The sequence below is a fragment of the Leuresthes tenuis genome, unplaced genomic scaffold (assembly GCF_036924035.1).
Source record: "Leuresthes tenuis unplaced genomic scaffold, fLeuTen1.0.hap1 SCAF_24, whole genome shotgun sequence".
NCBI lineage: Eukaryota > Metazoa > Chordata > Actinopteri > Atheriniformes > Atherinopsidae > Leuresthes > Leuresthes tenuis.
Window position 1 is genome coordinate 537,835 of NW_027325378.1, and position 21,790 is coordinate 559,624.

The 21,790-nt window shown below is 46.7% G+C and overlaps 1 protein-coding gene across 1 annotated transcript in view; it reads left to right on the forward strand.

The window, feature by feature from the left end:
* Positions 1 to 1,788: 1,788 nt before the first annotated feature.
* Positions 1,789 to 21,790, forward strand: part of acvr2ba (activin A receptor type 2Ba) — a 28,948-nt gene continuing 8,946 nt past the window's right edge. Inside the window, exons 1-5 of the mRNA XM_072379003.1 lie at positions 1,789 to 2,214; positions 16,909 to 17,116; positions 18,633 to 18,739; positions 20,133 to 20,281; positions 21,130 to 21,273. Coding sequence (XP_072235104.1) covers positions 2,163 to 2,214; positions 16,909 to 17,116; positions 18,633 to 18,739; positions 20,133 to 20,281; positions 21,130 to 21,273 — 660 coding nt within the window. The 5' untranslated portion in view covers positions 1,789 to 2,162. The remainder of the gene's footprint in view (positions 2,215 to 16,908; positions 17,117 to 18,632; positions 18,740 to 20,132; positions 20,282 to 21,129; positions 21,274 to 21,790) is intronic.

The following is a 21,790-nucleotide window of genomic DNA, read 5'->3' on the forward strand; positions in this document are numbered from 1 at the left end:
CCCTAACTCTAACCCTTTAACCCTCTGATGTGACCCTAACCCTAACCCTGTAACCCTCTGATGTGACCCTAACTCTAACCCTGTAACTCTCTGATGTGACCCTAACCCTCTGATGTGACCCTAACCCTAACCCTGTAACCCTCTGATGTGACCCTGTAACCCTCTGATGTGACCCTAAACCTAACCCTCTGATGTGACCCTAACTCTAACCCTGTAACCCTCTGATGTGACCCTAAACCTAACCCTCTGATGTGACCCTAACTCTAACCCTGTAACCCTCTGATGTGACCCTGTAACCCTCTGATGTGACCCTAACTCTAACCCTGTAACCCTCTGAGGTGACCCTAACTCTCTGATTTGACCCTAACCCTAAACCTAACCCTCTGATGTGACCCTAACTCTAACTGTAACCCTCTGATGTGACCCTAACCCTAACCCTGTAACCCTCTGATGTGACCCTAACTCTAACCCTGTAACCCTCTGATATGACCCTAACCCTCTGAGGTGACCCTAACCCTAAACCTAACCCTCTGATGTGACCCTAACTCTAACCCTGTAACCCTCTGAGGTGACCCTAACTCTCTGATTTGACCCTAACCCTCTGATGTGACCCTAACTCTAACTGTAACCCTTTTCCTAAACCTAGTCTCTGTGTGAGTCAGACACCGACAGTTTTAGGGTTCAAAGCAGCTGAAATGCTGTTACTGTAATTCTCATTCTGCTGTTGTTTCCTCTGTGGTGCTGAATCTCAGAACACTTGATATGTTGAACACTCGGTTCTGATTGGTTTGTGCTGACGTGCTGAACGGTTTTCAGAACCGAGCCGTCTGTGAGCGGACCTCAGCAGAATGTCTCCTCTTTCGTGACATTCCTGCCTTTTAGACATCCAGTCTCTCTCTTTAGGAGCCATTTTGGACTCGGTTCAGCTGGCTGCACCGAAACGGTCAAGTTTTAAAAACGCTGAGCTGCAACTTCCGGTCAAGCGTATCAAAATAAAAGCAGCTGATCTCATGACGCTCACAGGCAGAGACCTTCTGAAGGTAAATGTGAACACAACAGGGGACACTTTCACTCTGGCGTATTAAATGTAGAATTCTGCTTTATTTTACTTCTTTCTTCAACTCACTGACACCTGTTTTATCTCCATTTCCACTTTAATAATGTTCTTCTGTTATTTTCCGCTCTGCTCTGAATGAGGCCCATAATTAAGCTCGAATGATGCCAAAACTCAGCCTCAGATCCAACCCAAATAGCGTAAATCCACCCAGTTCTCACAGCTTTCACCGGTGCCATTCCTGGTCCAAAAGTAGCCCCCATTTATGTGTCTCCTGTGAGGAACTGGACCGGGACCAGAACCCAACGGGGAGTTTGCAGGTCTGACCTTGGTTTTTGGTCTGAGTGGATCTGAATGAGCCCACAGGGTCCAAACCCAGCAGGATTTCAGGTTAGATGAAATCAGTCTCAACACCTGGACGGAACCGAGGTGTGAAGGAGACGGATCACGGTGCTGCTTTTAGAAATCGATGTGGTCTGTTTTTAAAATGTAACTGAGAACAGCACCGATGGTGTCTCACATCAGCTGGTTAAAGGGAGACGAACCCCAGCTGATGCTCGGTCTCTGAGCAGAACAACCAGCCTCCATGTGAGGCTCCACTGCTCCGGCACCGCCCGCTGGGCTTTTGTTCTGAAACAGGAAGCAGGAGGCGCGCGGGAGGCCGCCGCAGCTTGACTAACTCCTCCAGCCTGCTCCTCCCCGGCAGCCCAAAGCAGAGAGGGGAGAGAGGACGAGGCGGCGGAGAGAGCTGCACGGAGGCCGGAGAGCAGGAGAGCAGGAGAGCTGAGACTGTGACCCTGACCGGGCTGAGCTGCCGCTTCTGCCGCCCTGCGCGGTTCCGACCCGGTGAGGACTTCCCCGCGGAGCTGCTGCGTTCTGCAGGAACGGGAGGCGGAGGCTGCTGGCTGGATTACAACACACACACTTACACACCGCACCGCGCTCCAGCAGCCCGGCGGACCCCCGGGGCCTGGCTGCGGGTCGCGGTTCTGCGGGTCGCGGTTCCGCGCAGCGTCCCGGACCTGTTGGACCCGTCTGTAAATGTTGGAGGAGGATCCGGAGGACAGCACGAGGCAGGCTGGCGGCGCCTCCAAGTAGAGCAGAGGACATGAGGCTGTCCCGGCTGAGCTGCGCGCTGCTGCTGGCGGCTCTGTGTGCAGGTGAGGAGCCGCTCTGTGCGCGTGTGCGCGTGTGCGCGGCGGGGGGTCCGGCTGGGGAGAGGTTCTGGACATTTGTGTGTTTATTGGAGCTGTTGCTGCTCTGCAGGAACCAGAATCATCTCCGAACCTCAGAACGCACGCAGCGGGGTTCTGGTTCTGTTCGGGATGGTTCCGTGTCCTCGCGCACCCTCTCAGCCTTTGTGAGAGCGGCACCTGAACCCAGCCCGCTATTTGCCTTCAATCGGATTCGGTATGCGTGCGTGCGCGCGTGCACGGAGGCTGCCGCTCCATTGTCTGCTCTGGCTTGCATCCGGATCAATAACCGATCAGTAGCGCGCGCGCGCGCGCCTCACATGCTCTCTTTTTACCGCTTAATTTTTACTCCTTTTTACGCACGAGCTTCTTACTACGACACGCGGGCGTGTGAATGAATGAATGAATGAACGGCCTCGTAGTAGGCAGAGGGGGCGTGCACGCGTGCTCGCCGGACAGATACTACGCGGATACTCACACGTGCAGGCATGTGAACGCATCTGTCTGCGTGAGATTCTCACCTGGAGCAGGTGACAGTGCGCGCTCTGTGGGTGGATGATGCCCCCCCCCCTCTCATTATGCTCTGGTTACGTCACAGTTTGGGTTCGGTCACCGCAGGTGAAAAGTGTTCTTCTTCTGTGGATTTAACTGCAGCTTTTACTGACCCTCGCAGCTGAGTGAGGTTCTTCTTCTTGACTCTTGAAGACATCTCATCTGAAAGGTTCTTCAGCTCTGAGCATCAGCTGATCAGCACCTGGACAACCTGTGGGTCATTCTCACCTGTGTTTACCTGTCTGAAAGAGGATGTTTTGGTCACATGATCCAAGGTGATACCTGAGACCTGTTCAGAGATCCAGTTTAACTCAGATGCTTCTCTGACTCCTCTTTGGAACCAGAATGTGGACTTTAGTCCTCAGAGTCCCTTCTCCTGCAGGTGAACCACTGAGTCTGGACCTGAGGTTCTGGTTCTGGTGTGTTTGGAGCAGATCCTTTGAGACTCCTGCTACAGATGGAGTTACAGTGTGTTTGCACCTGTTCTCCTGAGCTTCTCTGGTTTGGTCCGACTTGGTGCTGTTCCTTTGTATGAACTCAGGAAAATGTGGGTCACATCAGAGGATGGTTTAAGAACCTAAAAGTCCAGTCGAAGGAGCACCAGGACCTGAAAGAGTGAGAATCTGCACGTCTGAGACAGCCGGCATTGTGATTGACAGGTTAAGGACATGGGTGGAGGTCTCTGGATCAGCGCCACATCGGTTTCCTTCTCACCTTTAGCAGCTTTGTCCTGTGGTGTTCCTCAGGGTTCTGCTCTGGGCCCAGCTTTGTTTGCACCGATCGTTTAAATGTTGGCGTTAACTGAGAGTTAAAGGAATACATGTCTCTCCAGCTTTCTTCAGTCTGCTTTAAAGCAGCTGTGAATTATACCAAGGAGCCAACCTCTTCTGACTGAGAGCCGCTCCTTCCAAAGTGGGATGGATGCCGCCTCATCAGACCAGGTTTTCTCCAGAAAGATTCCCAGTTATCTTCTCAGCAGCTTTAAAGTGAATCTCTGGTCTGAGCTCCTTTATTCTCCAACACAGCCTGAACCCTCTGAGACAAGCTTTCTGTCATTTCTTTAAGGAGTCTTCAGGAATAGTTCTCCAGGCTTCTTGAAGGACATCCCAAAGCTCTTCTTTGGATGTGGGCTGCCTTTTGTTCCGTTCTCTGTCAGATGATCCCACACTGCTTCAATAATGTTGAGGTCCGGGCTCTGGGGAGGATTCATCCCTCCATAAGACCTGTTGCCACTGATTTTCAGTCCACTTCTTGTGTCATTTGGCACAGCTCAGCCTTTTCTCCCTGTTTCCCTTCCTTAAGAACGGCTTCTTGACAGCCACCCTTCCATGGAGACCATTTCTGATGAGGCTTGGGCCAACAGTAGATGGATCAGCTGAAGGTCCAGATGCATCTCTCAGGTCCTGTCAGGTCACAGCTGGATTTTTTCCTCTTTCTTAAGGACATCACTTTCAGATCCTGTTCATCTGCTGGAGATAGTTTTTTAGGCCTGACACTTCTTCTTTTGTCCTCCACTTGTCCAGTTTCCTCAAATGTTTTAAGGACACACTGCACACCATGCTGAGATATGCCAAGTTTTCAGCTAATAGCTCTTTGGGAATCACCTTGTTGCTGCAGAAATCCTATTTTCTGTCTGTCAAACTGTGTTTTCTTTGCTGTTTTTCATAGATGCAGCTAAAGAAATGGGAACAAATGATGTGTCTTTGTGACAGGCTGCTGGTAACAAAGAGCCTAAAGATCCAGTTTAAAATGGCTTCTTTGCTAAGTTGTCTGTTCTGTGTCGACACAACACTGGTTCATCCCTTGAGTTAGGAGCCTTTTTTCTGCCTGAATGGGTTCAAAGGTCAGAGTTAAGTGGCTGAACAAAGAAAAAACACTGAAAATGCTCAGGAACAAGGACTGAAAATGAGGGAAAAAGCAGAAAATGTCCAAAGAAAAACTGTGAAAGAGCTTCAGAAAGCTGCAGAACTATTGATCAGGACACTTTAAAGGTTTCAGAAAGCTGCAGAACTGTTGATCAGGACACTTTAAAGGTTACAGAAAGCTGCAGAACTATTGATCAGGACACTTTAAAGGTTTCAGAAAGCTGCAGAACTGTTGATCAGGACACTTTAAAGGTTTCAGAAAGCTGCAGAACTATTGATCAGGACACTTTAAAGGTTTCAGAAAGCTGCAGAACTGTTGATCAGGACACTTTAAAGGTTACAGAAAGCTGCAGAACTATTGATCAGGACACTTTAAAGGTTTCAGAAAGCTGCAGAACTATTGATCAGGACACTTTAAAGGTTTCAGAAAGCTGCAGAACTGTTGATCAGGACACTTTAAAGGTTACAGAAAGCTGCAGAACTATTGATCAGGACACTTTAAAGGTTTCAGAAAGCTGCAGAACTGTTGATCAGGACACTTTAAAGGTTACAGAAAGCTGCAGAACTATTGATCAGGACACTTTAAAGGTTTCAGAAAGCTGCAGAACTATTGATCAGGACACTTTAAAGGTTTCAGAAAGCTGCAGAACTATTGATCAGGACACTTTAAAGGTTTCAGAAAGCTGCAGAACTATTGATCAGGACACTTTAAAGGTTTCAGAAAGCTGCAGAACTATTGATCAGGACACTTTAAAGGTTTCAGAAAGCTGCAGAACTGTTGATCAGGACACTTTAAAGGTTTCAGAAAGCTGCAGAACTATTGATCAGGACACTTTAAAGGTTACAGAAAGCTGCAGAACTATTGATCAGGACACTTTAAAGGTTTCAGAAAGCTGCAGAACTATTGATCAGGACACTTTAAAGGTTTCAGAAAGCTGCAGAACTATTGATCAGGACACTTTAAAGGTTTCAGAAAGCTGCAGAACTATTGATCAGGACACTTTAAAGGTTTCAGAAAGCTGCAGAACTATTGATCAGGACACTTTAAAGGTTTCAGAAAGCTGCAGAACTGTTGATCAGGACACTTTAAAGGTTTCAGAAAGCTGCAGAACTATTGATCAGGACACTTTAAAGGTTACAGAAAGCTGCAGAACTATTGATCAGGACACTTTAAAGGTTTCAGAAAGCTGCAGAACTATTGATCAGGACACTTTAAAGGTTTCAGAAAGCTGCAGAACTATTGATCAGGACACTTTAAAGGTTTCAGAAAGCTGCAGAACTGTTGATCAGGACACTTTAAAGGTTTCAGAAAGCTGCAGAACTGTTGATCAGGACACTTTAAAGGTTTCAGAAAGCTGCAGAACTATTGATCAGGACACTTTAAAGGTTTCAGAAAGCTGCAGAACTGTTGATCAGGACACTTTAAAGGTTTCAGAAAGCTGCAGAACTATTGATCAGGACACTTTAAAGGTTTCAGAAAGCTGCAGAACTATTGATCAGGACACTTTAAAGGTTTCAGAAAGCTGCAGAACTGTTGATCAGGACACTTTAAAGGTTACAGAAAGCTGCAGAACTATTGATCAGGACACTTTAAAGACTCTGGATCAGGACAAAAACCCTCTGAAGATCATCTTAAAGACAGTTCTCAGGTCAGTTTTCATGTTCTCTGTCAGACTCTCACTGCAGCACTTTAACATGTGTTTCCTGCAGTCTGTTGTTGGCCTCTGCAGCCTCAGCTTTTCTTTGCATTTGTTGCTTCTGAAAAACAAAAGTGAAGGTTCTTTGTTCCTGTTCTCGTCTGTCTGCAGAACCTCTGAAGGAGGACATCAGAACCGTGAGGTTTATCCTCTTAAAACCTTTTTAACACCTTTATTTTGCAGGATATTGTTTTTATCTTAACTTTAATGTGTTAGAATAGCAGTGAAGTTACAGCTGAACATGAAGCTCTTTCTGTCCCTTTAAAGTAGATGTGAGGAGATGTTGAAGTGACTATTTTAGATTATTTATAGAGTCAGCGGCTCCAGATTCATTCAGAGACTAAACAAAGGTTTTTAACTAAAAGAAATGGATGGATTCAGGGCTGGTGAGACGTATTACTGACGTTTCTCAGCTGAAACATCCAGCAGCAAGCAGAAATCCGGTGTTTTCAAAGTAAAACGTTTCAGTAGAAACTTTAAGAATCATTAACTTGGATCAGCTGTTCAGGGAGGATGGTGCCGGTCCGTTTAGAACCTGAAAGTGAGCAATGAAATCTGAAAATCAAGCTTTTTAGTCCCAGTTAGACAGAGGAGCTGTTGGATTTTGGACCAACAGAACACCGACTGAACTCCAGCGGTTCCAGAACCAGGTTCTGCTGAGCCTGCTGTGAATCTGCATCTGTTGAAGTGATTCTGAGCTGAACGGGGCCGTTTGGGCCTGGGTTTCTTCCTCTGCTCAGTGTAAACTCTGCTGCTGTTTTTTCTGAGTTGCCCCCCCCCCACCGGGCCTGAACACCAGCAGAGGAGGCTGGGGGGCAGGGTGCAGCGTGGGGGATGGGTTTCTCTCAGCTACAGGCCAGATTGAGGGGGCCGGGGCCTTTTTTCTTCCATAAGATTGATGACATGGGGTCAAGAGGAGGAGGGGGAGTCACAGGGCCAGCGGCAGATCCGGGGGGGGGGCATCGGAGCGCTGGATTCCTGCTCCTGCATCCTCCAACGTTCCGACACATTTCCAAACCTCTGTGTGAGACAGAAATGCTGCTAAATGTGTAGCTGCAGAGGCTCAGATGGCTTCCTGCTTGGAAATGTGGATTAAACAGTAAACCCTCCCAGGTTAGACGGTATTACGCTCAGGTCCAGTTCTGACGGAGCGTTATAATGCTGTAACTGGGCCCGATACCAGTCAAATGAATCTGAGCACAGAGCTAAAAGATGGCGTCTGACCTCCTTCTGTTGCTGTCAGTCTGAATGAGTTCTGGACAAACTGGGCCTCAGTTCGGCTCCAGTTTGTCTTTACAGCAGACATTTCTGTAAAGCTGGGGTTGGGTCAGGGTTAGGATGGCTTCAGATTGGTCAGATCTCAGCTGACAGCACCTCATTGGTTGTTGGGTTAGCATGAGCTGCTGAATTACATTCTGATTCTGGTTGCATCTATCTGATCCATAAACATCTGAGGTGAATCCAGATGTTCAGCCAACATGTTGCAGGTATGTTCGCTCAAACTTCTTCTTCTTCTTCAGTGTTTTGTTCGCTCAGTGCAGTGAAACGTGACCTGGAAGTAAAAAGAAGTGGTCCGAGCACAGCGCCATGGGGCGCCCCTTTAGAGCCGGTCTCTGTGCAGGGAAACTGCAACCAGTACAGTGGGAATAAAGTCCATGTGGTGATCAAACCTCCACAGAAACGGTCTGAAGCTCAGATTTTCCTGCTTCTGTTGGATCTGAACCAGTCGTTACGGGTTGTTACGGGTCGGCTGTTTGCTTCCAGGCAGCGTTTCAGTCATTGATCTAATGAACGGCAGAAGCTCAGATGAGCTGCTTCCTCAGCGATCAATAAGCCTGAGTCCAGCTGAGGTGTGTGTCACCAACACGATGTTCCTCTGGTTTAAGGTGGTTCTGTCAGGACCCAGAACTTCACATCAGGTCTGGGTTTGCAGCAGTGATGCGTCAGCTGCAATAACTGCACCAAAAGGTGGTCCCGACCCTGGATCTGTTGGATTTATGTGGCTTGTTGTGCTCAGACGGCAGGAAGAGTCGAGCTGTCACTGCCGCTTTACGAGTGGGGGGTTGTAAAGGAGCCGGGGGAGGGGGGGTGGAGGAGATGTGGGGAGGCAACACTTTGTTCTGCTTCTATTCAGAGCATTTTACTGCATTATCAGCACCGTGTAAAACAGTTAAAACCACTGAGAGCAGTTGGATATAAACCTGATGTGTTTCATTAAAGATTGATTAGTTTTCCTGCTGCAGATGCTGACAGGAAGTGACACAATAAATGTTTATTTTCATGTTTTCAGAGTGAAACTTACACTCAAACCCTAAAGCCATGAAATGTTTGGATGAAAACTGATCATTTTCAGCTCATTTCAGCAGTGAAACTGATCAGTCTGAAGGTTTCCGAATGGACCTGTGTTTCTGTCCAGTATCAGCAGAACCTGCTGCTCCCGTGCTGCCTTCACTGCCCACAGAAACACACTCTGCTCCCGTGCTGCCTTCACTGCCCACAGAAACACACTCTGCTCCCGTGCTGCCTTCACTGCCCACAGAAACACACTCTGCTCCCGTGCTGCCTTCACTGCCCCCAGAAACACACTCTGCTCCCGTGCTGCCTTCACTGCCCACAGAAAAACACGTCTGCTCCCGTGCTGCCTTCACTGCCCCCAGAAACACACTCTGCTCCCGTGCTGCCTTCACTGCCCACAGAAAAACACCTCTGCTCCCGTGCTGCCTTCACTGCTGCCAGAAAAACACATCTGCTCCCGTTCTGCCTTCACTGCCCACAGAAACACACTCTGCTCCCGTGCTGCCTTCACTGCCCACAGAAAAAAATTGTTTTTAAACTGAATAGCAGAGGTGGAAGTTAAAGAGAAACCCCATCTTCTTTAAAGGACGCCGTAGTTCTTTACTTTTCAGCTGTTGCAGGTTGGCGAGAAGACTTTTCCTACAGAGAAGGTCACAGCTGGCTGCATGTTAGCAGGAAGCCGGTTTGGTTAGCCTTTGGTTAGCCTTTGGTTAGCCTTTGTTTAGCCTTTGGTTAGGCTTTGGTTAGCCTTTGGTTTGCCTTTGGTTAGCCTTTGGTTAGCCTTTGGTTTGGCTTTGGTTAGCCTTTGGTTTGGCTTTGGTTAGCCTTTGGTTTGCCTTTGGTTTGCCTTTGGTTAGGCTTTGGTTAGAGAAGGCGGCCATGTTGGGATGGATTTGGATTTCAGAGACGGCAGCAAACAGATGTTAACACAGCTGGGTGTTAGCTAGCAAGCTAATAGCTACTGTTCTATATGTTATTAATATGAGGGAGATAAATATGTATTTTAAGCCCTAAAAGCTGGTTCATGATGTCAGTTTTTCTCTTTTAAAAGGTGATTTAAAAGCTTTTCTGATCAGTTTCAATCGATGACCTGATGGAATGATCGGTTATTGGTTTGCTTCAGACTTTTCTTCACTCTTCGGATGTTTCCTGAACTCCCGGTCGGCCTCTCTCTGGTTCCGACCCAGCAGCTCAGTGTTTAACTGGCTCAGATGTGTGCTCCATGAGCAGAAGAAGAAGAGTCTTTGTTGGTGGAGGTCAGCTCTATTGTGTGCAGCCGTCAGACCCGAGGAGGCTCTGACTGATGGCTGCTGCTGAGTGTCTGCATGAAGGTGTTGGCTTTACGAGCCCCGTGTTCCCCTCCTCCTCTTCTTCTGGTCATGTTCGGAGAGGACGGCCCAGCAGAGCTGAGGTGGACCTGTGCGCAGGCTTATAAATGTGGGTTTGGGGAGGGGGAAACCCGCTGGGTTTCCAGCTGGATGGGGGCCAGGACTCTGCTGGAGAAGAGAAAAGAGTCGCAAACGGCAGCATTTCAGTCTGAAGTGGAACATTTTCACATCAGAGTCAGAACCTCAGTCATCAAACCTTGGACTGGTCCAAATGATCACAGCAATGTCTGCGAATCACATCCGTTCAGTGTGTGTGTGCACGTGTGTGTGCACGTGTGTGTGTGTGTGACCATCACAAAGGTAATTAATGGTGTGGATGTGTCTGTGCACGGTTCCCATGGCTTTGCCTCTCATGTGGCGCCCTGTGATGTCACTAACACACAGTTGGCCTGCCAGATGCCTGCGTGTGTGTGTGTGTGTGTGCATGTGTGCGTGCATGTGTCTACATATTCATATATGTGCGTTTTTATCAGAGAGGCTGACCTCTGACCCGTGTCTGCTCCACACAAAGCCTCTTAATAACTGGTGTTTTGCATCAGAAAGTGTGGCGCTCGCACACACGAGCGTTTGCATGGCGCTCACGTCTGCCTCACACACAGGAGGTCAGAGGTCACACACTCTCACACATATGCAGCATAGACATGTTAATGTGGAGATGGCATGATGTGTCAGCCTCTGCTCTTTCCCACACTCGTCACGGCGGCGCTCCAGCTGTCCTCGCTCAGGACGACTGACTTCACCTGGACTCTTCTTCCTGTTTGGAGAACGCTGCTGCTGTTGGTTCCACAAACGTCTCCTTTGACTCCAGAACAACTTTTACTGAGTAATGTTGATACTTCTGACAGTTTTCAGTTGAATTTGTTTGTCTTTGTTTATCTGTTACTGCTGTATTTACTTCTCTTATTTCCCTTTTGCATCTCTCGCTCTATTTATTTACTTTTCTTTTTACATTCGTCATGTGTTCCTGCTTCATTATGCAAATAAGGAGGCGGGGTTTCAAAGTGCGTCGCCGGCTCAGCTGCTCAGCTATTGGTTGATTATCGGGCAGCAAAAACGAAGTTACGACAGCTTGTTAATTTAATGTTTGTGTTCTTTTAGTCTCTGATTGATCTGAAAATTTGTTTACAGAAAAACCTGAACGTTATTAGCAGCCAGCGGCACGTTTTGGTTTAAATCAGGTGCGAATGCCCTCAGAATATAAGTCACAATAATGTTGTAGGACTGTGATGCCCGACAGACCATAATGGTCACTTCATCCTCAGCAAACAGTGAAGCTGAGCTGAAGGAACAGTTTCAGCTGTAGAAACTAAAAGGTTTTTCAGTCCAGAGAACTGAATATGGTGATGAAGTAGTCTTTACTCAGCTCTGTTCCTCAGTGTGATGAAGTAGTCTTTACTCAGCTCTGTTCCTCAGGGTGATGAAGTAGTCTTTACTCAGCTCTGTTCCTCATGGTGATGAAGTAGTCCTGAGGAGCCCAGATTTATGTGAGACTTCACCCACAGAGCACCACCTTAACTACAAAATAAAGGTCAAGGGTCCTGGGAACGGTTTAGTCACGCGGTGTATGTGCTCGAGTCGAAGCTCCAAATATCACTTTGATAATCTTGTGGATTAATGAGCTGGTTGTGGAGCAGCAGATGATTAAAGCAACAACATCTGGCAGCAATGTGCAGCAGCTCAGCTGTTCTTCCACCAACACAGAGGGCTGATTAGCATTTATATTGTGTTCCTGAGTATGCGTTGACATGCAGGGTCGAATGATCCCACACCGAGCTGCTCTGCAGTTGTTTTCCATTCTTGCTTCTGGTGAAGGGAAACTGCTGAGAAGAAGAAAAGGAAAAGACCTAAAAATCTTCCACTGATGTTAAGAAAGTTGATCATCTCCTCTCGGGGCTTTCGACTCATCAGTATGGATGGAAACAGCTGCTTGAATCTGGTTGAAATGACGTGAGTCACCAGCTGGTTCTGAGCCGGCAGCTAACTGTTGGAGTAGAAGTAGCAGCAGTGGAATGTGGAGTTTCCCATCATTCACCAGGCTCTGCGTCATGGTTCCTGTTGATGAGTCCAACTGTGATAATCCATCGGCTCCTTTTTAGCTTTCCAGCACATCCTGCTTCTGCTCTGATATAAAACTGGAGCATGAATGAGTTTCCATACATCAGAAACCCAGTGCAGGACTCCACCTGCTGCAGCCTCCTTTCTGATCTCATTCGCAGCTCTCACCTGAGACCTGCTTTGGCTTTGAAACACTTCATCAGTTCCTGTTGTAATGCCTGAATGTGCAGCTTGGAACATGAATAAAAACTCAGATCAGTAACAGGATCGTTTTTTTTAAAGTGTTTTAAACTATGTTTGTATTTTTCTGGAAATAAATGAATTTTGTTTAGATTCTGCAGAACCAAACATGGATGTAATAATGCTTGTTGCCTTAAAGAAGATGACCTCATTCTTAAAGGCACACGTTTGAAGAAGAATGTTGATCCAACTGAGTCCGAATGCTGTTGCATCCAGAGTAAAGTGTCCTGATCAACAGTTCTGCAGCTTTCTGTAACCTTTAAAGTGTCCTGATCAATAGTTCTGCAGCTTTCTGAAACCTTTAAAGTGTCCTGATCAATAGTTCTGCAGCTTTCTGTAACCTTTAAAGTGTCCTGATCAATAGTTCTGCAGCTTTCTGTAACCTTTAAAGTGTCCTGATCAACAGTTCTGCAGCTTTCTGTAACCTTTAAAGTGTCCTGATCAATAGTTCTGCAGCTTTCTGTAACCTTTAAAGTGTCCTGATCAATAGTTCTGCAGCTTTCTGTAACCTTTAAAGTGTCCTGATCAACAGTTCTGCAGCTTTCTGTAACCTTTAAAGTGTCCTGATCAATAGTTCTGCAGCTTTCTGTAACCTTTAAAGTGTCCTGATCAACAGTTCTGCAGCTTTCTGAAACCTTTAAAGTGTCCTGATCAACAGTTCTGCAGCTTTCTGAAACCTTTAAAGTGTCCTGATCAACAGTTCTGCAGCTTTCTGAAACCTTTAAAGTGTCCTGATCAACAGTTCTGCAGCTTTCTGAAACCTTTAAAGTGTCCTGATCAACAGTTCTGCAGCTTTCTGTAACCTTTAAAGTGTCCTGATCAACAGTTCTGCAGCTTTCTGTAACCTTTAAAGTGTCCTGATCAACAGTTCTGCAGCTTTCTGTAACCTTTAAAGTGTCCTGATCAACAGTTCTGCAGCTTTCTGAAACCTTTAAAGTGTCCTGATCAATAGTTCTGCAGCTTTCTGAAACCTTTAAAGTGTCCTGATCAACAGTTCTGCAGCTTTCTGAAACCTTTAAAGTGTCCTGATCAACAGTTCTGCAGCTTTCTGAAACCTTTAAAGTGTCCTGATCAACAGTTCTGCAGCTTTCTGAAACCTTTAAAGTGTCCTGATCAATAGTTCTGCAGCTTTCTGTAACCTTTAAAGTGTCCTGATCAATAGTTCTGCAGCTTTCTGAAACCTTTAAAGTGTCCTGATCAACAGTTCTGCAGCTTTCTGTAACCTTTAAAGTGTCCTGATCAACAGTTCTGCAGCTTTCTGAAACCTTTAAAGTGTCCTGATCAATAGTTCTGCAGCTTTCTGTAACCTTTAAAGTGTCCTGATCAATAGTTCTGCAGCTTTCTGTAACCTTTAAAGTGTCCTGATCAACAGTTCTGCAGCTTTCTGTAACCTTTAAAGTGTCCTGATCAATAGTTCTGCAGCTTTCTGAAACCTTTAAAGTGTCCTGATCAATAGTTCTGCAGCTTTCTGTAACCTTTAAAGTGTCCTGATCAATAGTTCTGCAGCTTTCTGTAACCTTTAAAGTGTCCTGATCAACAGTTCTGCAGCTTTCTGTAACCTTTAAAGTGTCCTGATCAATAGTTCTGCAGCTTTCTGTAACCTTTAAAGTGTCCTGATCAATAGTTCTGCAGCTTTCTGTAACCTTTAAAGTGTCCTGATCAACAGTTCTGCAGCTTTCTGTAACCTTTAAAGTGTCCTGATCAATAGTTCTGCAGCTTTCTGTAACCTTTAAAGTGTCCTGATCAACAGTTCTGCAGCTTTCTGAAACCTTTAAAGTGTCCTGATCAACAGTTCTGCAGCTTTCTGAAACCTTTAAAGTGTCCTGATCAACAGTTCTGCAGCTTTCTGAAACCTTTAAAGTGTCCTGATCAACAGTTCTGCAGCTTTCTGAAACCTTTAAAGTGTCCTGATCAACAGTTCTGCAGCTTTCTGTAACCTTTAAAGTGTCCTGATCAACAGTTCTGCAGCTTTCTGTAACCTTTAAAGTGTCCTGATCAACAGTTCTGCAGCTTTCTGTAACCTTTAAAGTGTCCTGATCAACAGTTCTGCAGCTTTCTGAAACCTTTAAAGTGTCCTGATCAATAGTTCTGCAGCTTTCTGAAACCTTTAAAGTGTCCTGATCAACAGTTCTGCAGCTTTCTGAAACCTTTAAAGTGTCCTGATCAACAGTTCTGCAGCTTTCTGAAACCTTTAAAGTGTCCTGATCAACAGTTCTGCAGCTTTCTGAAACCTTTAAAGTGTCCTGATCAATAGTTCTGCAGCTTTCTGTAACCTTTAAAGTGTCCTGATCAATAGTTCTGCAGCTTTCTGAAACCTTTAAAGTGTCCTGATCAACAGTTCTGCAGCTTTCTGTAACCTTTAAAGTGTCCTGATCAACAGTTCTGCAGCTTTCTGAAACCTTTAAAGTGTCCTGATCAACAGTTCTGCAGCTTTCTGTAACCTTTAAAGTGTCCTGATCAATAGTTCTGCAGCTTTCTGAAACCTTTAAAGTGTCCTGATCAACAGTTCTGCAGCTTTCTGTAACCTTTAAAGTGTCCTGATCAATAGTTCTGCAGCTTTCTGAAACCTTTAAAGTGTCCTGATCAACAGTTCTGCAGCTTTCTGAAACCTTTAAAGTGTCCTGATCAACAGTTCTGCAGCTTTCTGAAACCTTTAAAGTGTCCTGATCAACAGTTCTGCAGCTTTCTGAAGCTCTTCACAGTTTTTCTTTGGACATTTTCTGCTTTTTCACTCATCTTCAGTCCTTGTACCTGAACATTTTCAGAGGTTTTTCTTTGTTCAGCCACTTAACTCTGAGCTATGAACCCTTCAGGCAGAAAAAAGGCTCCTAACTCAAGGGATGAACCAGTGTTGTGTCGACACAGAACAGACAACTTAGCAAAGAAGCCATTTTAAACTGGATCTTTAGGCACTTTGTTACCAGCAGCCTGTCACAAAGACACATCATTTGTTCCCATTTCTTTAGCTGCATCTATGAAAAACAGCAAAGAAAACACAGTTTGACAGACAGAAAATAGGATTTCTGCAGCAACAAGGTGATTCCCAAAGAGCTATTAGCTGAAAACTTGGCATATCTCAGCATGGTGTGCAGTGTGTCCTTAAAACATTTGAGGAAACTGGACAAGTGGAGGACAAAAGAAGAAGTGTCAGGCCTAAAAAACTATCTCCAGCAGATGAACAGGATCTGAAAGTGATGTCCTTAAGAAAGAGGAAAAAATCCAGCTGTGACCTGACAGGACCTGAGAGATGCATCTGGACCTTCAGCTGATCCATCTACTGTTGGCCCAAGCCTCATCAGAAATGGGCTCCATGGAAGGGTGGCTGTCAAGAAGCCGTTCTTAAGGAAGGGAAACAGGGAGAAAAGGCTGAGCTGTGCCAAATGACACAAGAAGTGGACTGAAAATCAGTGGCAACAGGTCTTATGGAGGGATGAATCCTCCCCAGAGCCCGGACCTCAACATTATTGAAGCAGTGTGGGATCATCTGACAGAGAACGGAACAAAAGGCAGCCCACATCCAAAGAAGAGCTTTGGGATGTCCTTCAAGAAGCCTGGAGAACTATTCCTGAAGACTCCTTAAAGAAATGACAGAAAGCTTGTCTCAGAGGGTTCAGGCTGTGTTGGAGAATAAAGGAGCTCAGACCAGAAATTCACTTTAAAGCTGCTGAGAACTGAGAAAAAACTCTGTTTCTGCCTCAGATTCTGGGTTTATGTTCATGTTTGCTTTGGGATGTCCTGTCCCAACATTTGTGTTGCCTAGAAACCGTTAATGCATAGATTGTAACATCTGTGGTAACCGCTGCCAAAAGCTGCTCGATATGTGTCTCCATCAGGAAGGTTCTTCCCTCCGTTTCTGATGAAGAATCATTCATGTATGACCCCAGAGGTCAGAGGTCACATCTGGTGCCTGAAGGTTCAGTTTCAGGTTTCAGAGTCAGGGACAGAAAGCTGCTCACCTGAAAATCCTCTTCCTCTCTGAGGAGGAGGAGGGCAGGAGCGTTACAGCGATTACTCTGGATCTGACTCTGACCTCTGACCTCGCATCACGTTTCTCTCAGTGAGACGCAGCTTCCTCTGAGCTCAGCGATCAGAACCAGACAGAACTGAGCCTCCCTCTCGGTGTGATTTATTCCTGCTGCTGTTTTTGCTCGCTGCATGGGGTGAGGGGTCAGAGCCTGAGGTCAGGGCCTGAGGTCAGGGCCTGAGGTCAGGGCCTGAGGTCAGAGCCTGAGGTCAGGGCCTGAGGTCAGGGCCTGAGGTCAGAGCCTGAGGTCAGGGCCTGAGGTCAGAGCCTGAGGTCAGGGCCTGAGGTCAGAGCCTGAGGTCAGAGCCTGAGGTCAGAGCCTGAGGTCAGGGCCTTAGGTCAGGGCCTGAGGTCAGGGCCTGAGGTCAGAGCCTTAGGTCAGGGCCTGAGGTCAGAGCCTGAGGTCAGGGCCTGAGGTCAGGGCCTGAGGTCAGGGCCTGAGGTCAGGGCCTGAGGTCAGAGCCTGAGGTCAGAGCCTGAGGTCAGAGCCTGAGGCTCCGCCCCCTGCTGTTCAGACTCATCAGCTCTTCTGACTCTTTCTGCAGGGCTGAGCAACGGGGAGGCCGACACCAGCGAGTGTTTGTACTACAACGTCAACTACGAGATCGAGAAGACCAATCAGAGCGGACTGGAGCGCTGCGAGGGCGAGACGGACAAACGCTCGCACTGCTACGCCTCCTGGAGGAACAACTCAGGCTCCATCGAGCTGGTGAAGAAAGGATGCTGGCTGGATGACTTCAACTGCTACGACAGGTACAAACTCACAGAGATGTTTCTGTTTCAGGAATATGTTTTAATATGAGTTTAATCCCTTCATGAACTCTAAAGTCCTCCAATGAGCTTCAGAACCAGACATTTTCCTGACTGGTTCACTCAATTCTACGACCCCAAACCACAAAAAGTTCAGTTTACTTCCTGTCAGTCAGTCTGAACTCAACAGATTTCCTGTTCAGCTTCATTTAATCTGGTAACAAACATCATTTCTACACCTCAGACCTGCAGCATCCCATAAAGTCAGTGAACCTTTTCCCACTTTGTCTCCTTCTGCCTAAACTTAAAGCCGTTCTGACTCTGAGGAAACCAGGTGATGCTGAGTTCCAGCTGTTATTTTGTCCCATTCCTCCTTAAACAGGCAGTGGAACACACCTGGAAGCCACCTGTCCCAAACATTAAGGCCTGAAATGAGGGGGACGGTGGATAAAAGGGTTAAAGTTTCTATCTGGTGGAGATGAGATGGAGGAAAACAGACCTGGAAGCACAGATCTTTGAATGCTTCCACCTTCATGACAGAAACACTCGATTCTGAGGCTGTTTTGCCTGCAGCTCCTCCTAGTGGCTGATGCTGGATCCTCACATTCAGTGGTTCTGTTTGGGCTGTGTTGGGTTGATAAATGCTGTGGAGCCTCTGCTCTGTTGTGATGAAGCAGTTGACAGAATCGGTCTGAAACCGTCCCGAGGCTCCGAGGCTCCGAGGCTCCGAGGCTCCGAGGCTCCGAGGATCCGAGGCTCCGAGGCTCCGAGGCTCCGAAGATCCGAGGCTCTCAGGATCCGAGGCTCCGAGGCTCTGAGGCTCTGAGGCTCCGAGGCTCCGAGGCTCTGAGGCTCCGAGGATCCGAGGCTCCGAGGCTCCGAGGCTCCGAGGCTCCGAGGATCCGAGGATCCGAGGCTCCGAGGCTCCGAGGCTCCGAGGATCCGAGGCTCCGAGGCTCTCAGGATCCGAGGCTCCGAGGATCCGAGGCTCCGAGGCTCCGAGGCTCCGAGGCTCCGAGGCTCCGAGGCTCCGAGGCTCCGAGGCTCCGAGGATCCGAGGCTCCGAGGCTCCGAGGCTCCGAGGCTCCGAGGCTCCGAGGCTCCGAGGCTCCGAGGCTCCGAGGCTCCGAGGCTCCGAGGATCCGAGGATCCGAGGCTCCGAGGATCCGAGGATCCGAGGCTCTCAGGATCCGAGGCTCCGAGGATCCGAGGCTCTGAGGCTCTCAGGATCCGAGGATCCGAGGCTCTGAGGCTCCGAGGCTCCGAGGCTCTCAGGATCCGAGGCTCTCAGGATCCGAGGCTCCGAGGATCCGAGGATCCGAGGCTCTCAGGATCCGAGGCTCTCAGGATCCGAGGATCCGAGGCTCTGAGGCTCCGAGGCTCTCAGGATCCGAGGCTCTCAGGATCCGAGGCTCCGAGGCTCCGAGGATCCGAGGCTCCGAGGCTCCGAGGCTCTGACTGCGTTTTAACGGATGAGACGTGGGAAGGTTTGATGTTAAACTCTGCTCCTGTGTCTCAGGCAGGACTGTGTGGCGACAGAGAAGAGTCCTCAGGTGTTCTTCTGCTGCTGCGAAGGAAACTTCTGCAATGAGAGGTTCACACACCTGCCGGATGTCAGCAGACCAGGTGAGTTTCAGTGTTTGGGTTCAGCTCATCTGTGAATCATTTCCAGTTTTATTCCAAACAAACTGCTTCTGTGCAAATATTCAGCAGCGTTTGTATATTTTGAATAAAACTTTTTCTGCATCATTTCCAGGAAACTTCCTTATTTTCTAAAAATCTGCCAGTTTCAGAGAAAATGTTCAGATGTGATGGAGCTCGGTCATTAAGAGCTTTATATGTGAGGAGAAGAACCTTAAATTCTATCCTGAATCTAACAGGGAGCCAATGAAGAGAAGCTAAAACTGGAGAAACATGATCTCTGCTGTTAGATCTCAGCAGAACTCTGGTAAAACAGCAGTTAAAGGAGTGGAATAAGAGTTCTGAGGTCTTCATATCATCATTTGTACGGTTGTTAGTACAACAGTTTGTCTCCATATGTATGGATATGAAAATGTACACTAGGCCTGTAAAAAGTATTTTTCTTGGTTTCTAAGTGTAAAAAGCGTCTCTTCAGCTCATCATAAGACTGCTGCTCTCTGAGTTTGATTGAATGAATAGATCAAACCAAACAGATCGCCCAGCTGCACAGCCGCTAGTTTTAATGATCTTTGACCATTTTATGTTTACGTTGTGTTTCTGTATTTATCAGACGCTTTTATCCAAAGCCACTTACAGATGAAGATATAACAGCTTTATAACAAGCTAACAATAAGCTAACAATAAGCTAACAATAAGCTATATAAAAAGCTAACAATAAGCTAACAATAAGCTATATAAAAAGCTAACAATAAGCTAACAATAAGCTAACAATAAGCTCCATAGAAGGAACCCAGGAGTCCGACTCTGTCAGAGGGGACAGAGCAGAGATAGGGTGCAGGCATAGAAGGAAGTGCAGAAAGATAAAGTGCAGAGATAGAGGGGGGAGGGAAGTACAAGGTAAGTGCTGGGATAGGAGATGCTCTCTGAAGAGCTGGGTTTTCAGGAGCTTCTTGAAGACAGACAGGGACGCCCCTGTTCTGGTAGCGCTCGGTAGGTCATTCCACCATCGTGGGACGACACATGAACAGAGTTTGGATTGTCTTAGGCGTGGTGTAGGAGCTGCTAGACGACAATCCTGGGACCAACGGAGGGACCCAGTTGGGACAGAAGCCTTTGCAAAAGCATTCAAGCAGATGGAGCCGTTCCATTAAGCTCTTTGTAGCTAACATCATTTTATAAACTCCTGTAGGCTTCAGGTTCGGTGGGAAACCACTGCGAGTTACACCTGAGCCCACAGGTGTCCCTCAGACAAGCAGGTGACTGTTTCTGTGAACTCTGGTTTGATCCGGTGCGTGAAACTGTGCAGATTTAAGAAAAGCAGGAGCGAAGTTTCCAGACACTGAAGCTTGTCCTGAAGCAATGTTCTCTGTGTTGTTAGTGATCAAAGCCCCGCCCACCCGTGTGGAAGCGTTAAACGTGCTGATTTACTGCCTGCTGCCCGTCACGATGCTGTCCGTCGTTCTGCTCACCGCCGTCTGGATGTACCGACACCGGAAACCTCCGTACGGACATGTGGACGTCACCGAGGTGCAGCTGCCACACTCACACCTTTCTGCCATTTCACTGGGAAACGTGGTGTCAGGGCGCCATCTGGTGGCTGCCTGGTGGTAAAGCAGCAGAACCAGTCGTTCTTCTTCTGGTGATCTCAACACGTTTCATGACCAAACATCTGTAGTCAAACACTGTGATCCAGTTCCAGGGTCTCATCAACATGTCTTTTACTCATTTATAAGGTTTAATTACACATTTCAATCCTTCAGTTTTACATTTAATCCAAGTTTAATGGGATATTCTGCTTTTAAATATTCAGTTTGTGTCTAAAGTTGAATCTGAAACTGAAAGAGAAAGATGGTGAAAGTGAATACTTTGCAATAAGGAGGAACTTCTTCTGGTGATCTCAACATGTTTCATGACCAAACATCTTTAAAAGCAGACGCTCAGCTCAGGAGTCAAACACTATGATGTCTTTTACTCATTTATAAGGTCTAATTACACATTTCAATCCTTCAGTTTTACATTCAATCCAAGTTTAATTTGATATTCTGCTTTTAAATATTCAGTTTGTGTCTAAAGTTGAATCTGAAGCATTTCCATGTGAATTCAGACATGAAAACACTGAAAGAGGAAGATGGTGAAAGTGAATACTTTGGACTAAGGAGGAACCAGCATGAGACGGTTCTGGCTGACAGCTAGATGTTATTTTCTGTAGGATGGTGGCGTCCTCTTCAGCAGAAAAAATCTGTGTTCATGTTGTGTTCATGTTTGAAAACGCAGCTTTTTGCTCCTGTGGGAGTCATGGAAACGCAGCAGATTGCCTCAGCAGGGGCCGCTGCTCCTCGTGATCTTTATTTGAGTCGTTTGGGTGATATTTCCAGGATCCCGGCCCTCCCCCGGCCTCCCCCCTGCTGGGTCTGAAGCCCCTGCAGCTGCTGGAGGTGAAAGCCAGGGGGCGCTTCGGCTGCGTCTGGAAGGCCCAGATGCTGAACGAATACGTGGCCGTTAAGATCTTCCCCATCCAGGTAGAGTTCCCTCTCTGAGTGAATAAATATAGAAAGATGTATAAGATGATGAATTCTGCTTAAATTAAAAGAAGAATGTTAATTCTGCTTTCATTTTAAACTGCATTTGTTTAAGTTTGTGTTCATTTATTTTGTCTGAAACTCAGATTTCAGCTTAATTTCTTATTTTAGTGTATTTTTTAAATTTCTTTGTTTATTTATTTCTGCGTTATTTTATGTTACATCATATTAATCTATTTATTCCCTCCAAATTATTTATTTCTTTGTTTTGAATCCACCATCATTTTTTAATTTTATTTATGGATGTATTTACTTTTCTGTTTTTTGCATTTTGTCCCCGTTTATTACCTTAAGCCCATTTATTTCCATGTTTCTGTTTTACTTTCAGCCTCAATATGCTAATAAGAAGGCGGGGTTTCAAAGAGTGTGATGAGCTCAGCTCAGCATTATCGGGCTGATCAGAACAGATCAGGTTTCAGAGGATAGTTCCTGAAACCTAAAGTGGTTTTCAGTATCG